The following is a 17,403-nucleotide window of genomic DNA, read 5'->3' as shown; positions in this document are numbered from 1 at the left end:
GGCCCTACTTGTTTATCATTTCGAATACTCCTTACACCTTTGTCTATTATTGTTTATCCAAATTCTTGAACATCAGAATGTAGCCATTGGATCAGGGCCCAGGCTCCCCCCATCCCCCGACCTGTCATTGTTTGTGACAGTCATCGTCCAAAGTCGATAGACTCGTCTTGTTTAGATGATGACGATATAGCACAACACGATTACATCAACACAGATATATCGATAAAAACTTATTAGTAAAAAAGTGCGCCAGTAACCTGCTTCGGTGTTAAACAAAGCCAATGGGTCGATAGTTGCATCATCAAACCAAGTACTCGGACAACAATGGAAGAGGAGGACTTCCTTCTAGAACATTCTCTTCACTTTATGCATTAGCAGCCGTTGCAGTTGATAGGCCACGACCCAAGGCCTACGATAATGGACATGCCTAAACATCCGCTTTGTTTTAGGTTCTTTTTGAAACGCCATAGGTTATGTATGTTGTTCCTTTGTCGCACCATGGATGTCATCGCCAGTCGGCTCCGATCCGTTACTAGCAGTGAGTACGTGAGGGAATAGGAATATGCCATGATTGCGCTTCGATGCTTAAGAGTGGCCAATATCACGTTATTATTAGCCAGCTGATGCTCTCTCAGTTAATGTCAGTACCATGTTTCGTGCAACGGGAAAAACTGGAACCATCTTCCTCATACGTAAGCCCCCCCCCCCCCCCATCCGTCGCCGTCATCGAGCGTGATGGTGAATCGACTGTCACGACATCTCTATACTATCTGTACAACTGGTACTCCCGGGCTCATCAGTCGAGCTGGAGAAGAGAATGATGAAAGGATGAACACCTTTAAAGCTATCAGCGAACCACGCTGGAGGATGTTGTTGGGGCTCTCAGCCACCAGATTCATTCCAAATTTTCGCTAGGATGACTAGATGCCAGATAGTACAACACAACCGCAGTGTGCACTACGTTCTTACCTATCTCTAATCCATTATTCATTTTCTCTCTCCAGCCTCAAGCAACAATTGCTCAAGAAGAAAAAGGATACAAACGGGTAGCAATAGTAGAGAACTTCTTCGATATAATATATGATGTGCACGTGGAGATGGACGGACGGGGAGGGAAGCATGCCGGCCAGAAGCGGACGTACAGGGCGGTGAGTATTTAGGAGGATCTGAATCTGTCGAGGAAGGGTAGGGGTTCTCTGTTATACCATAAACCACGTTGCTCAGTGCCTTGAAAACATCTGACTTCAGAACGTCCCTGCATGCCAAACCGTCTTCGACAGTCGGCATCTGCAACCAAGAGTCTGGCAAGATTCAGTTCTTCTTCATCCCAACAGATGGCACATCGATCACATCCTCTATTCGCTCTCTGTGGTCTCCATCACCACTTATAGTTGGTAGGGGAAGTGGCGTGGACGGTTGCCAGGTGGCACAGGCGAATTCTGCTTCTTCCATCTCGGCATTCGCAATCTTGAAGTTAATGTCTACACTGTGGATTCTGTGACGTAATCTGAATGATTGTAGCTGAATCTTTCATGGCCATTGTTGATAGTTCTCCATCATATTAGGCGTTGCGTTAGCGACTATTGTCCCTGATGACAATGAAACCCTCGTTAATTAATTAGCTGAGAGGGTGACCAAAGAAAGCGCGGTAATGTGAGTCTGCTGGGCGGAGACTGCCCCTCATGACACACGGCCCCAGTCCGATGCAAAGGCAAGAAGATAGTGTCAAGCCTAAACGACAATCACAAACCCGAGTGCTGTGTCTGGCGGTTCTGAAACAAAGAGAAGGATTTCGATCCTACTCAACAATCAGTGTCAGGAAGTCGAGATTTGTAGCAGTCCGTGGCAGGTCGGCCATCGTCACTCATTTTGCCATGTTGTAGAGGTGTTTATCTCCCTGTACAAGTAAAACCCTTGAACATCGTGAACAAAAGCTAACACAGATCCAGATCACCCCAGGGTTCGATCACGGTCAGAGACGCATTCCCTCACCACAACCAACTCCTGGTGACTACTCTTCTTTGATCATCTTCCTCCTTATTCCTTATTCGCAACAATGATTCTGCTGTGACAGATTGTCGTAGATTTCGTTTTAGGCAAATTGGAGACTAAACGTCGATTACCAATTAATAACCTTGGATTTTCCCTTGCAAATACATTCAAACGTATCATGATATCAGCGAATTGCTCGCGATCACCTGCTGATATGGCTCCAACCGCAGTTTCACCATCAATCAAACTTTATGACCGGAACTCCTCTTCTTGTTCCGTGATCGATGAGACAAATTCTTTCCTTTAACTCGGGCTTTTACATCTCATCGCTTCCCTTGCATGTGGCCGGCGTGTGGCTTCAATTGGAGCTCTAACCACACCCAAGCGTGCATCTTTTTGTGGTAGGTTTAGTTCATAAAGGGATATCATCATCTTGGATCGAATATAATTCGTGGCCTACTCTTGTCGTCGCTAACTGTAATACACCAAAAGAAACCGACACAAGAGGCGAGCAGCGTCATGTAGCTGATGAAGGAAAGTTTGTCTGAATCAACTGACCTGTACGTCATCTTGGAAGCAGATACCATCTACCTGGTATTTAAGCTTTGTGAAGTCTTTCAATTGGTCTTACAAGGGCTCAAGGATTACCACGGAAAGTTGGCTGTTTGTCCATTGTCAGATTCGCGTTGGTCCAAAAGAATATTCTGATTGTGAACACAACCCCATCACCTCTCCGCTGAGAAAGCAAATCGCTCTTTTAGAGCAGTTCAATGCCAATTTCTTTTAGCCTCGGCATCCACTGAGCTGAATTAATCTGCAGATGCTCTTTCTCAATATCAATTGTGACTTCTTCGCCAACTTTTTGTCCGATGCACACCAGTTCAGTAATTGTCTGTTCTACCTTTACCAGACTTTTAAAGACGTATTCACCACAATAACCAACACCAAATCTGTCTTTGCACAACTCATTACATTACATCTCTCAGTTTAAATGTCATTATTGCAACAAATCAGAATGGCATGTCGAAGAAAGCGGAATCTTTTTTCTGGTAGAAGTTGGGGAGAATGTGATATCACTCTCTAATCCTGGTATAATTCAAATGGGGGACTTTTTAACGAACTAGAATCTTGGCGAACCACTCGAAGTTCTTACAGGATCTTTCTGCCGTCACCTCCAAAGATAATCCTCCGCTTCCTATCGCGCTGATACTTACCAATTCTAAAGCAACCCGAACAAAATGTTGAAAACGACATGTTTAAGAGTAATAGAGAGCACGGGTTGATCTGAAGTGAAAGGTCGGCTTCTTTCTTGAAGGGCAGAGCCATCAAAGTGCGATGGTGCTCGATAGATTGGCGATTTGTGCACATGCAGTGCACCATGATGAAATTACATCCGTGAGTTTTTATAAGCGGGTGGAAATCGGCAAGAGGACGACGCGGAAAGGGGGCCGCGATGGGGTAATTTGTTACAGTAATACTGGTTTGATGATGACGATCGTTAGCTAATGAAGATGCAAATCGTTTTTATCAAGAGAACTTCTAACGAAATTCGCGCGTAATTTTTCATTGTTGTCAACGGTAGCCACCTTAACAATCAGATTCTACAGATTGAAATGTCCTCCTGCTGTTGGCTTCTGCTTTGTCATAGATCTTTGAAAAGACAGCCAGGTCCATGACTCGTCAGTTTCCGTTGAAAGACAAAATACTCATAATGCATAAGCAGATCAACTTTTTGTCATGTTTGCTCTGATTCTCGTTCTATATCTTCTTGCGTGTTTCGATCACAACAAAAAGTCAACTCACGACCTTCGCATGTTACATGTAGCCCTAATCAATGCTATCGCCGTCAGAACTTCCTTACCACTAGAAAAAACCACAACAACAGCTCAATCGTGTATCTTTCATTTTTGCATCTCTTGCATAATATTTGTCAGTTAGTGTCAGATCAATACGCCGGTGACAAGGCAGAGAACACACCCGTCAATTATGTCCCTCCGCACGCCACATCGCTTATAGAGTGGTTTGATCTTTGAGCTAATTTCGGCGGATGCGGCTGTGCTCGTTTTCCTATTTCCACTTCTCTATCGAATGCGTCACGATCAAGACTCGGCGCTAAGATTAGCTTTGGACACTTTTTCTTCGTTTCGTGCTATTTTTCATCAGCGGAGAAGGAACTGTTACGTTCCGCCATCTCTCGTGTATAAACTCCGGCAGAGAGACCGGAAAGAAGAAAAATGTTGTTGGAAGCGCCGCAGTGCAGATTGTTGAGGTATGAAAGGAGTATGGTGGTTTTGGGTGTAGAGGGGGAGTCTATGGGTTGTGCTGGAGATTGGAGTTGAAGGGACAAAAACCAACAATGATTCTTTGCTAAAACTGAGCCAATGAAGGCATTTCATTCTGGCGTGTAATCACAAACATGACAAAACACCTTTCATCGCGGACCAGTTTTCATTCGATTATCATAAGCCTGTTATCGTTCAATTATCATTTGTACTATGAGAGGCAAATCGACACAACGTGGAAGAGATGAGTTTGGGCTGTATGCTGCTTCGAACAGACCCACAACAGAAACACAATAAAATTGTCATTGTTTATATTGCTTTAACAACCACAAACCCAACACAGCCAATCAGAGACTCAACGCCGCCATCAAAAAGCGTTAATCTAACTACGCCCCAACCGACATGTCAAAATCCATAATTTCCGCCAAGAAGAAATTGTAAAAAATCTCCTTGGAGGCATTGGAGCCATTTGTTCAGTTCACCAGCGCCACTTCCCCGCGCGCCGCGACCAGGCAATTCGCCTCAAGTACCTAAGGCTTCTGCTAGAAAGTGAATCGACGAAACCCTCGAAACCTTGCCGAATCTCTTCCACCCAATAACTCAATGCACATGTCCGATTATATCTCTGACTGATTCTCTATGGTGACTGAGCAATATTCGCCGAGCGGAGGTAAGCTTTCGCGGGTGTGTGATCGCAGTCACAAAGTCATTCATTGCCTCGCTAGAGAACAATGTCAAAGGAAGTGGAGCTGGTGTATGGAGTGGGGAGGGGGAATTTATGTCGAGGCATCCAAGGATAACCATGGATTCTTCTAGTCTTTGCCTCAAGTACCTGTCAGAAAACGCAAATGTCATTGAAATAATAAAGGCAGAAGGAGAAGTTATAAATGAAAGGGTACGAATTCTCAATGGAGAAGTGATGCTATACTATTCTTCTCCTCCTGACTCGTTGATGTCGATAACGCGAAGGAAAAAAAATCGCCTTAGCTAAAGATGCAAAACATGTCAAATACGTTTCATGTTAAGTATGTCTTGATTAGCCCTGTGCTTTCCCTAACCTGTGCATTGGTTCCACCATCCAATCTGATGGCATTGCCGATAGCGAGAGTCCGAACAGCCCAAAGACATTTCAATGGCGCATTCTTCTGGCTCCCTTTGGCTCTTAGCCGACGAGTTCTATGACTCAAGTAGGGAACCCGTTCTTTGATTTGGTGCTAAAAAGCGCCGCTGTATTTGCAAATCTTAGCAATGGTAAGCCTTAGATGTTGCTTCTCAAAGGCGAGTATCTGTATAAGGAATCGGGATTTGTGCGCACCTTACCTTTTGACGAAATTGCAAAAATGTTTGTGGCTTTATATAGTTTGAGTGTATTTGGTCCCTGTGGATTTGGGATATGTCTTACTGCCTGTGTGACGTTAATGTATTCACCAAAGAGTCTATCCTCTTTTGTGCAGCTCCAGAACATGGTAAAGCATTCCGCTTTACTTAAGGAAACAACATAGCGCACGGAAGCCTTTGTCAAACCATATATCACAACCTTGCCAAACTAGCAATGGTAGCCAACGATGCCATCGTCATTAGTTTAGATAGTATTGCTATTTCCCAGCCTCGTTCAAAATAACTGCATGTAACAGATGTTTACCTAATGCTAAAGTTGAACACCCGGGTAAATTTACATGTCAAACCAGATGGAAGATACACCCTGGTCTCTCGTAACCAACGCCATTCCTTAATAAAAAGAAGATACTTGGATCTTTTGGAATGAAATATTGTGTCCAAGGGCAGAAACTTAGAAGATGACGAAAACAAACTTCTTATAAAGTTTCCTTCCTCCCAACAAAATGAACCCGTGGCCAAATCTGGTCTTTGAAATGAAATGATGGCCTATCATTTTATCAATGTTTAAGTTTAAAATGACATGAGTATACTTGAGAGGTTCCGTTTTCAAAGTCTGTTAATGATAAATGACTGCCAAAGATAAGTATTACCCGAAGCGTAAGCCATTGCTCACAAATGTATTTTTCATTTTTACCAAAATGTATCACATTCCAAAAGACTTGAAAGTACTTAACACATTTCGCTACTCCTATATCAACCTTATCTTCACATTTCGGAACTTGGAGTGGTCATGTTTCAAAGTTGTTCGGGAACATTGAGACGATTTACCACCCCAAGCATATCTGTTATAAGTTTCTTAATTATTCCCTAAACCATTAGATTCTCAGCCGTGTTAAATGGTCAACACGGAATACGTTAGCTAGTCCGAACTTCCCCCATTTCTTAAAATTTGAAATTTTACCATTTTTGATGGTGAAGTTGTGGCCTTGAGGCTTGGCGAAAGCGACGCAGTAAAAGTCATAATGCCGAGAGTTCTCGTTCCCTGTCTGGTGATTTTATTAATTCAACCTCCAGCTTACACTGCCAAAGCTCATTCCGCAACGTCTCAGTTATAAACCACAAGCTATATGTCCGCCTGGGGAGTGCTCAATTCGCCCGTAAAAGAAAGCCCCCACCAGTACATGTACACGCGAACCGACTCCCCAACGGCCAACAGGCCTACAGTGCTTTCCAACAATTAAAACCAAAGGCTTTTGTCTTCCACGATCCATCAACAGAGATCATAGAATATCTTACCAAGAGCAAGGGTAGCCCCCACTGGGAACTCATCAGCAACGGAAACATACTGTTTCCAAAACTTTGCAAATTATGTCACGAAATTTGCTCAATCACGAATCTGAAGCCATGGTTTGTTCTTTCTGTATCCCCCTATACCTTCCCAAGACAAAGGATAGTTTTCTTTGAGGCAGCATCACGCTACCTTAGAGGTAATTACACCCACCCCTTGCTGGGCTTTAGTCGACACTGCAACATAATGACCAAACCCCCAGTGGATTCAAACAGAACTTACTGAAGACGGATTTAACAGTTTTCGGTAACACTGGTACATGTATATGTGTGATGTACCTTCACTTTCATCGTTGTTGAACTGACGAAAGAACGAGTTGTTGCCCATACCTGGCCGAAAGGAGACACCAAACTATTTGATGCTGACCTCATTGAGAGCTTCGGGTGCATCCTTTGTAACTTGAATCGCGATCTATTCCGTTGACACGAGCAAGTAGTTGTGGGATTTAGGCTTGGAGATAAGACGTAGACTACATCGTCTTGACTCTCATTCTGATTATCTATATCGGCATTAGTTAAAAGATACCACTTTGCTACTGTCAATCGAAGCCTCTGAGCACGTCATGTTACCAACGAGTGCTCTTTCCGTACTTCTTTCCTTTTCCAACATGCAACTTTAACCACGACCACTTGAAGAAGCGTCGAGCATGCGCCGATATTCAAACCGCGACAGATGGTGACTGTGACTGGCTGTGACAGCCGCAGATGAAACCAGTCCATTCCCAAAGTTAAGCCTTCTGCAATACATGTACTGATCAATCCGTCATCGATTTCTATAAAGCCAACTATGAATCACTATAACCCGCTTCCGCAGGCTCTATTGACTGAAGATGCCCGGAACTTTGTGGTTCTAGGAGACACACATGTGCCGTGGCCTGTGGCAGAGTGGAGCTCAGTACCCATCATGGCTGCGAGCTCCGGCGACTAGCCAGGGGCCCCTGATGGGACTATTCACCAAATATGGCACGCAACCAACAATATTGGCACTGCTGAATGCCAGAACAGCTTCAGCTTTACAGGCACATGATTGTGGTAAATGGCAGTGGACTATACAAGGTCACACCCGAGGGTAGACCAGCATGGTGAAAGTCGCCTAGATGGTGACTGCCCTTTCAAATGATCAAGGAGATGACCCATGACCTTCTAGCATTATTTGTAGCAACTCCAATAACATTTCATCTTGTGGTACATGTATCATCATTGCGTCACACTAGCTACCGGTACACAATGCTTCGTTTAGTACAATCATGGACATCCTTTGACGCCAGGAAATGTAGTGTTGCCATTTGTTTTGAACGAGTTTGAGGAGGAAAGTGTCAACATATCCATTGTCCGCGACTGCGTACACGCCCATTGGCTTGGTTACTGACGATCTTTCAAGACTTTGCTTCCTTGCAGCAGATTGCTTCCTTGTCAGCTTGGACTATCGATATTTGAACATGTCCACGACACAAACTGCTCACTTGGTACTTTTCTGAAGCGAATTAAAAACTATTGGTTTACAAATGGTCTCACTTTTTCTTACCGCTGAGGCATAGTGTTGCGTTTTCCTCATTGATCTTCAAAGGGAAGCGACCCTGCCTGGTTTGGTACTTATGCTCCCTTTGTCAACTCCGGGTTTTGGAAGACTCTAATAGAGCCACTTTATTCCTCGGGGACATTAGCTAATGAAATATACTTGACATCAAACCAGGTTTTTAAACTTCGATCGGTCTTTGGAGCACTTCTTCTAAAACATACCTTTGGCATTTAAGGTTGCTTTTGGGGTCAGGTACTTTGTTTCTTTCGATCGCATTAACGGTCAAGTGTCCTGAGATTTTTCTGAGTTGTTTGAATTGCCGCATGCCTTGAAAACGTGAAATATCATGATGATCATAGGTTCAATACGTCTTCTAAATAAATTGTTTCGACATCCCAATTACATGTAGCCTATGTACATATCGAGAGGTTATCTCTTCGGTCGACTTGCGACTGAGCAGCTTTCTAAAGTTTCGTATCTCCAAAAAAAGTAACCGTCCCTTTATCTTTCAGATCGCGGAGACGTATGCCTTTCTCCCCCGGGAAGCGGTGACTCGGTTCCTCATGTCCTGTGCTCACTGTCAAAAGCGTATGCACGTAGGCAGCGAAACAAACAATAATCAAAACGACAATCAGCTCAGTGAGCAGAGTTTAATGAAAGAGGAGAATAAGGAGAGTGACGGTTCGCATAGTCCATCCAGCTCAGACCCTCCTCTGATAGACTTTAGCCTACCAATCACAACAACTTACCTCAACCATATGAGACAAATCAAGGGATATAGCCCTGACGTCACAGATGATCATTTCGTCTACAACAACGAGGTACGCCATTTTGAAACATTGTTGTGTTGTTGTTCTGTGTTCGTCTGTTGTGTGTCGTCGTGACGTCATGACCGTGAGCCAATAGGAACGTTCGTTTGTGAATCACGTGTTGTTGTGACAGGGCATGGATCATTGGAGTTCAGTCTCTTTGTGGCAGTGAATTAACATCAAAGGAATTAACATGGAACTACTGAGACAACCAGAGGAAGACGAACGTCTGCAGGAAGAAATCATCTGAGTTATGAGAGGAAATGGATGGACGAGTGGATACTTTGAACGCATATATTCGTCCTGGTATAATGAGGTGGCTTGTGCGAAATGATCTGGCTTCTTCCGACACGTAAACACACCTTCCGTTTCAGCTGAGCTTCAGGAGGGACGGATCCACTGATGAACGTTTCAGTACACGAGGACTTCACTGCTGTTCGATTTCAGCAGGAGTGCATGACCACTGCTCGTTTCAGACATTTGATGGTAACTTCATTGTGGCGCTGTGCATACAGTGACTCTGAAGTTACGTAAGATGCTACATGTATATTCACCTATTGAGCATCATAAGAAATACATCAGAAGACTACATAACAACTATGAACAAGTGTCTGTTGGATGTTTCATGTAATAGTTAGACTGATATTGCTTTTGGCGATGTAATGTACAGTTGTTTCGTTCAACGATCTTGCTGAATTGTTTAACTTCTCAGGAAAGATTCTTGTATCTGTGATATATTTGCACATTAAATACTTCTGAACAAGATAACTCTTGAAATAAAGTGTTATAGAATTGCCTTGACTTATCTGCCGCACCAACCCATTTCGATAGTTTAATACTTGTATGTTCAGTGCATTATCTAATCTTCTCTTCCCAAATTATTGTTGATTCTCCTCACTTTTCAGTGATTTGTCATCTGGCCATTGGTTTGTGTTTTAAACACTTACCTCCCTGTGTTATCTTATTAACCGGTCGCCTGGGGTACAACACCACTTCCATAGTCAGACCCCGGGCTGGTTATATAATAACCACACAGGAACACCTCGTAACAGGCACTGCTGATGATAGCTACGGATATTGTTTCACCCAATTATCACCATGTTATGTTATTGAATTGTTTTGTTACATTGCAGCTTTCTGGCTTAATAGTGCTTCAGCTTTAGATCTTGTTTGCTGTTTTAACCCTTTACGAATGGAAGCTCATCATATGAGCGAATGGCGGGTCAGAAGCCGACTACTTTAAGTCTGCGTTGATATCATCATCACCATCATCATATTAAGAAAGGAAGCCATATCCACAGCAACAATACTAGCATTGACGTGATCTTTGCTCGGAAACGTACACGTACCCCAAACTCACCTCTTTCAACAAATTACATCATAACCGCGTGGTGGCGCCCTAAGCACGTAACCAATGTAATTAGTGCGGAGTGGGAATTAATTACATATTCTGTGATTGGCCACTGTATCGATTTCTATTCATCTCGGAATAATTGTATTAGTTCACCACTGGTTCTTTGTTTATAAGAGAGGAGAGGGAGAGATGACGTTGAATGATGTAGGGCCCTATTGGTGGGTTGGAGGAAACTCGCAACAGGCCTTGGAGTGCCCCTTCTCAGATTGAAGGACTTCCATCAAAACGTACCAGCGGCTAAAACAAATGATTGTATATATGACCAATGCAATAGAGTTCAGTAGGACCCTATATCCTTGCCTCTGTTCACCACTTCTTCGAATGTCCCTCTGTATCAACAGCAAACAAACAAAAACTACTCGAACAAGCTGCGCTCACCATTAAATGAATCCTCCCCAACATCACCGTTTTGCATCGATTAAATTCTATTCCTCCATCTTTGTCGCGTTTTAATTCATTGCTATAAGAAACCCTGCATGTCTCTCGATATCGTATCAGAAACAACATGTCATGCAAGGAGAAGCGCAAAAAACTGGTCGACTGTTCTATGCGCCGTGTTTATGGGAGTTTAATGTTGCTTTGGGTGCATCTGACACGTCGTCGTAGCTGAGAGCGGGTACGTTTTTTTGTGGCAGATACCTCGCTGGCGATCAGTACAGTTTGGGTTGACGCCTCCGGCAACATACCTACACCCATACAGAAACAGCTACAAATCGATGAAACAGAGGTGCACAAAGTCGGCTTCATTACACCATCATTAAGTTTTTCTTTTTGTAAGCTGCTGGCATTTATGTCTTTATTCCTCAGGCGCACAATAAAACAAAACTTGAAATTTTCACCCGAGGGTAATAAATTTAGAGAGCGAAATATAAATATTCCGGAAGAAAATGATAATTCGAAACCTATATTTTGCCTTTTCATTGTGTGATGTAATAAATTTGTTTTGTGTGTTATCCCGGTGGCTGAGGTACTGTTACCTTATCCTGTTGATGTGTCGGGAAAGAATCGAAGGACAAAGCGACTAATCATCGGTTTCTCACACACAGCGGAATAGCATCAAAAACAATCGTAGAGTGGGTGGTGATGAACTTTATAGGGAAAATAGGCCTCTTTGTTCCTTATATCACAATTAAATATTTGTGGATATCGAGTTGATTAAACCCTCTCCTGGTCTCATTGTGATCATGGACTTTGCCATAATTACAGGTCACAAAATTGTTTAACACTTTTTGTAAGCGTTCAGGAAATGTTATCTTGCTTTTGAAGTGAGATAATCTTGTCCATTCCTTTGGAAGTGCCGTTTTTTGATAATGCACAAAAGTTTATGATGCCTGAGGTATACCAAATAAACCTACTTTTTCCTGAGAAAAATCTATAATCTTGGTTTTATAAAGTGAAACAATTCGATAGAAATTGAAAAAGTTAGTTTGATGAAAGACTCAACCTTTTGCCAACTGAGATCACGTTCAAACTTCTAGCATGTCTGACTAAAGGTAAGGGCGGGTAACGGGAGGAGCTACATGTAATTCGCGGATGGCCAGTTTAATCAGCAGGGAAATTTGGTCGGGCAATCAGCAGAATGTAACCACATCCGTCTCCCAGCACTTTCCGAGTATACCGCCACACGTGAAGTGTAAACGTAACATTGGCGTCGCCGTATCAAGCGATAACCCCTCATTTGGAATTGAGCTCATTTCTTTCACTAAAGGTATATGGCATTTTAAGTCATTTAATACCCCAATAATCCCGAGATGAACAAAGCAGGAGGCAATGGAAATCATATGATGACCTTTCCAATTGAATTTTATTTGACTTGAGAAATGTCAGAGTGTCTCGTGTTTACAACGCCGAAGCGTACAAAGAAAACAATATTTTGTTTTGATAGGTCTCTTCTTCAGTCCCTTCCAGCTACACATTTGTGGCAAGAAACCAGTGCGTGCGTTCGTTCGTAGGTGTGGTGTATATTTCTTCTTAAACAGGGTTCTGAGTCAATAACTTAAAGTAGTCAAATTCGTAAGTTTTATACCTCCAATAGGGAGGTTTCGTACGAGTATTTGACGTGCATGTTGTACCGCATGACTATTGCAGTTTAAGGCTGTAGCCGCCGGCCAGGTCCACTCCTTGTCTTGATACTGGCTTGAATCCCATCCTCCTTCGACAAAAGGTCGAAACCAAACGTCTACACAATCAGAGCATTAACACAGAGCATTGACCGCCGATCGATCCGGCCGTAACATTATTGGCACTACTGAGTTGACTTTATCCAGATTGGGCGAGGCGGTCCATGGCATCCATACGGTGGAGGCTCTAATTACCGTAAATCAGGGGGAGTTTGCCACCCAAACAATGCCATAACACAGAGGCAATCAATATTTCACGAGTCCGACCCGTAAAACCCGAGCATACACTCATTCTGTTTACCCCACGATCGCATCGCCAGAGCGACCAGGGTCTACACTCATTAAATATGGATTAGCCTTCACTAGATTCGGCCGGTGCATGCAATCCCCTCCCGGACTCCATGGAGCTCATTCGCATGGAACATACAGGTTCCGCATCCTCGGATAATTTAAATGGCTCGCCAATTATGCAGAGTAGTAATGCTTCATTTTGAATATGATTCGAGTGAAATTGGCGTAATGGCTCCTGTACAGAGGTGATGGCTTTCTGCACGAGCGCTGGTACTTTCCCTGCATGGTAGAAACCAGTGTAAAACAAAGTAAAACACCAGAGGAGAAGTAGAGGGTGTAGTTGTTGAAATCGACCAGCACATGCAGGAACATAATTTAGTTTCCTATAATGAGATATGGTGCATTGCCTCAAGAGCGTTTCGTGTTCCACAAACCACCGGTTGAAATACCAGAAGTAGTTTGTTGAAGCTTCACCAAAGCGTGGATAACCCACCAACCATTTAAGTTCTTTAAAAAAGTATTGTTAGTATCGAGCCAGATCATGCCAGGGTGGGATCTCTGACCTTAGATATGTTAAGGTCAGATTGACCTCAAAAACATTCGGCCTGCAATTGCCCCCACATTCGGGGACGAAGGCTTCACTACAAAAAAGGCTCCAGCATCAGCGCACGTATTTGTGTAGAGCTTAAAGAGTATAAAAGATCCAGAAACAGAATGAAATCTAGATATTATGGTGACTACTAGATGTAGTATCAAAATCATGAGTTAGAGCTTTTGTGATGTTGCTGCATGTCAATATCTTTTGATATTCGATGAAAACGAATTTGAATAACAACATTGATCAACTCCAACATAATCAAGGACCAATAGACGTTTTTTTAAATTGCTCACGATACTGTTATCTCGTTCTTTCTATGGAGTTATCCGATATCAGTTCTTTGAGTCCTCAGCAATTTACGGACATTTCAAGGTCCAAATAATGATAAGTTGGAAAGTACTGGATGAGTCGTTTCTGATTGTACACACACTAATTGGCGGTGCATCTTGTTATGTGTCAGATTAGGTTAGATTATAGGCCTACATTGATAGCGTTTCACAGCCGATGTCTTTGAGAGTTAATGAAAGAAGCAAGCAAAAACTGAGCAAACCCTCTTGCCAACGAAACGATGTTTATTCTGTCGCCTCTCCTCATCGGAATGAAAACATGATCGCGGCGAACTCTGCTAAGGGAGAACACCACGTCGTATTCATACGGCTATTATAATTTGGTATGGTCTATCTAGGCATTAAAGAAAATTTGAATTATTTTGTCATGGCAGCCCTCCACTGCTAGAAGAACATCGCCGTTGCCTAGGTAACCAGCACGTAGATTTGAAGATCCCGCTAGCACCATAAAGAATTGAATAATTTCATATCCGAATTTATGGTGCTGCGTTCTCAGGGAGGAACGCGGTGGAAGGTAGCGAGACCCATGCTTATTGCGTCTCTGTTCGTCTGTTTAAGGGCGTCTGCGTGTGCGAAGAAGCAATCTATCTCTGAGTGACTTTAGATTACTAAAGTACCTTTGAATGTCATGTGTATAGGCCCTTGTTGAAATTGATCGTGTGTCGCGGTAAGATGGATGATCAAAAGATCACAGATAAAAGCATTAATAAAAGGCGATAGATTCTTCACGCTATCAAAGAATTCGATAAGAAATGGTATGTATTCATCATTGAAAAACGACGTACATATAGGTTACAGCATTGAGTACATGTATTACTCAATTATATAATTCACGAACATCTTGTTTAGATCTTACATAACACAAACAATTATGATGACCGGCCAGTGACGGCAGAGTACTAAAGTATATATCAACCATTTATGGGGGAAAATGGGTTTGTGAAAACTGGCCGTACATGTACGCCAACTTATAACGACTCTGCGCCTGTGACCGCCCGTGACTCCAGCTGCGATCAATACCCTGAGCTCCCGACCCTACAGCTACATGTTCTGCTGGCAACGCCCAGTTAGCACCGATAAATTCAGGTGGGGGCTATGATTACCTGGCACAGTAGAAGGCGTTCATCTTAATAAATCTATTATCCCCATGTTATATTCAGGTCGCGCTTTACTTTGGTCATTCGTTTTCCCCATGATGAAACTTTGCCGAGGATCTTGTCCCATATGGCCACAGTTTGATATGAAAGATTCTTATCAGAATCTTATCCAAATCTTATAAACGATCTTATAAGATCTGACATCGGATTTTGCCGAAATGTTTTGTTAGAATCGAAGTTTTGAACATTGTTCGTATGGGAGTTTATTTGCTTGAGTCTTTGAGTACATGTAGATTAATCTTTGGCAGGTATTTCGAAGTTGGAGAGACAGCTATTTCCCGGGCTGTGTCCTTCTGGATAAGAGTAAAGCTGCACAGTTCTCTTCTAATGTATTTTCAATGTAGATGTACATCTCCCCCATCAATGGACTGTATTGCCTGTTTCCAGAATACATTAACTAGTTTCGATCCCAGCCTATCGACCCCAATTTAATGACAGTTATGATTCCTCTACTGCTTGATCAGCTCGGTACGGGGGCGGTCGATGTAGGGCTCGGGTAACATTGACTTATTTTAAAAGATGTCAACCACTTTTTGTTGAACATGCCGAGTCAGAGCACGTCCTTTGATGCAAGGGTAGCACAGACGGTTTTGAATGGACACCTCTACGTTAGGTCGTGTTTGGATACACCAACACCGATTGCAACTCTTTCGCATAAAACCTTTTCACAACATTTTCGACTCTCAACAAAACAACTTTTCGAACTTTTGACCGGAGGATGTTTTTTTTCCTTCAGATGCAAACTCTCAATATTGAGATTTCTAGACATGAAACCGCAATGAGAAAGCACGCATGCAAAGACTGTTGGAAAGTAATCTTTTCTAAAGAGATATGGGGTTTTCTGTGAGTTCGATCCTTAACCTATAAAACTCTGTAGCGAAAACTTTGTATTTGGGTCTAAATTTACAAAACAAATATAATTCGCTTAGTCTTTAGTCTTTCTCGTAATAGTTGTTCACAAAGAGCCGAATTCACCTCGATACCTGTATACCCTACGCATGTCCTGGCACACGGACTCTCCTCACTTCCACACACCTCTATCGACCCCCATCAACCTGTTCCACGCCCCTCGTCCCCCATCGACGTTCTGGTCGCCTTGGTTTTCTCATTTACCTGAATTTCTATATGGGATATTGTGCAGCTTACGCGATTGAGATTAATGTTGGTTAATTGAATCGGTGCTAGTCGCGCGTGTTCGATTGTCACGGCTCCTCTGACTTCAGATCGATACACGCCTAAGGTACGAAGCCCCAAGTTACAGGTTCAACCATGTCTTTCATGGGGACAGGCATAGGTACGGGCATAGCCTGGGTACAACCATGTCTTCATGGGGACAGGCATAGGTACGGGCATAGCCTGGGTACAACCACGTCTTCATGGGGACAGATACTGGTACAACCATGTCTTTGATGGGGACAGGCGCAGGAACAACCATGTCTTCATGGAGACAGCGGATGGGCACGGGTACAACCAAGTCGTCTACATTTTGACAAATCGACATTCAGGACTTCCCAAAAACCCCAGTGCTTGGTAATGGTGAAATAATCAGGGGTTAATATTTTTCATACCATGTTTCTGATTATACAAAAAGCAAATAAACTAAAGTTTATACACATATTTTTTGCATCGAAACAATTTTTTAAAAAAAACAATAATTGCCATGCGTATACATGATTACACACCCGGAGCCAACTATACAAAGATTGGTTAAAATTACGTCGATACTTCAGCGTAACTATGCCTTAGATGCCCCTTTATCACTAATAGGACACCGTACATCGATGTGTGTATAAAGTAGGTATACCAGGAGGAAACCTATGACCCTGGCCTATGATGTGGTGATGCTGCACATACACCTAGCTGAATCAGAGGTGTTTTCAATAGCCCTTTACATAAACCGCCCAAGGCTGATTAAACATTTTCAAATATTTTGATCTGCGTTCACAAACAATATAAACGTGCATTGTTTGGGGGAACCCACCTTTTACCTTTGTGAAATCTCATTCGATCGCCATTGTTGGATTGATGATAAAATTATTTTGTCGTGATTGTTTGGCGTTTCTGTGTTTTTAGACCAGTGGGGATAGGCGCAGTATGGATATCAAGCAATGATTTCACTTCGATATTTTAACCGTCGACACCATACATGATTGTGAATAAAGATTGGTTCTTTGTGCGCTTGTTATTGA

At 42.8% G+C, this 17,403-nt stretch overlaps 1 protein-coding gene across 5 annotated transcripts in view; it reads left to right on the top strand.

The window, feature by feature from the left end:
- Nucleotides 1-17,403, top strand: part of LOC135485975 (nucleolar protein 4-like) — a 104,606-nt gene that overhangs the window by 35,626 nt on the left and 51,577 nt on the right. For all 5 annotated transcript variants that reach the window (XM_064768409.1, XM_064768408.1, XM_064768413.1 and 2 more), the window contains exons 3-4: nt 1,005-1,148; nt 8,991-9,299. In XM_064768409.1, coding sequence (XP_064624479.1) covers nt 1,005-1,148; nt 8,991-9,299 — 453 coding nt within the window. The remainder of the gene's footprint in view (nt 1-1,004; nt 1,149-8,990; nt 9,300-17,403) is intronic.

The sequence above is a fragment of the Lineus longissimus genome, chromosome 4, assembly GCF_910592395.1.
Source record: "Lineus longissimus chromosome 4, tnLinLong1.2, whole genome shotgun sequence".
NCBI classification, from domain to species: domain Eukaryota; kingdom Metazoa; phylum Nemertea; class Pilidiophora; order Heteronemertea; family Lineidae; genus Lineus; species Lineus longissimus.
The sequence above is the reverse complement of the archived record's forward strand: the minus strand, read 5'-3'. Positions and strand labels throughout refer to the sequence as shown.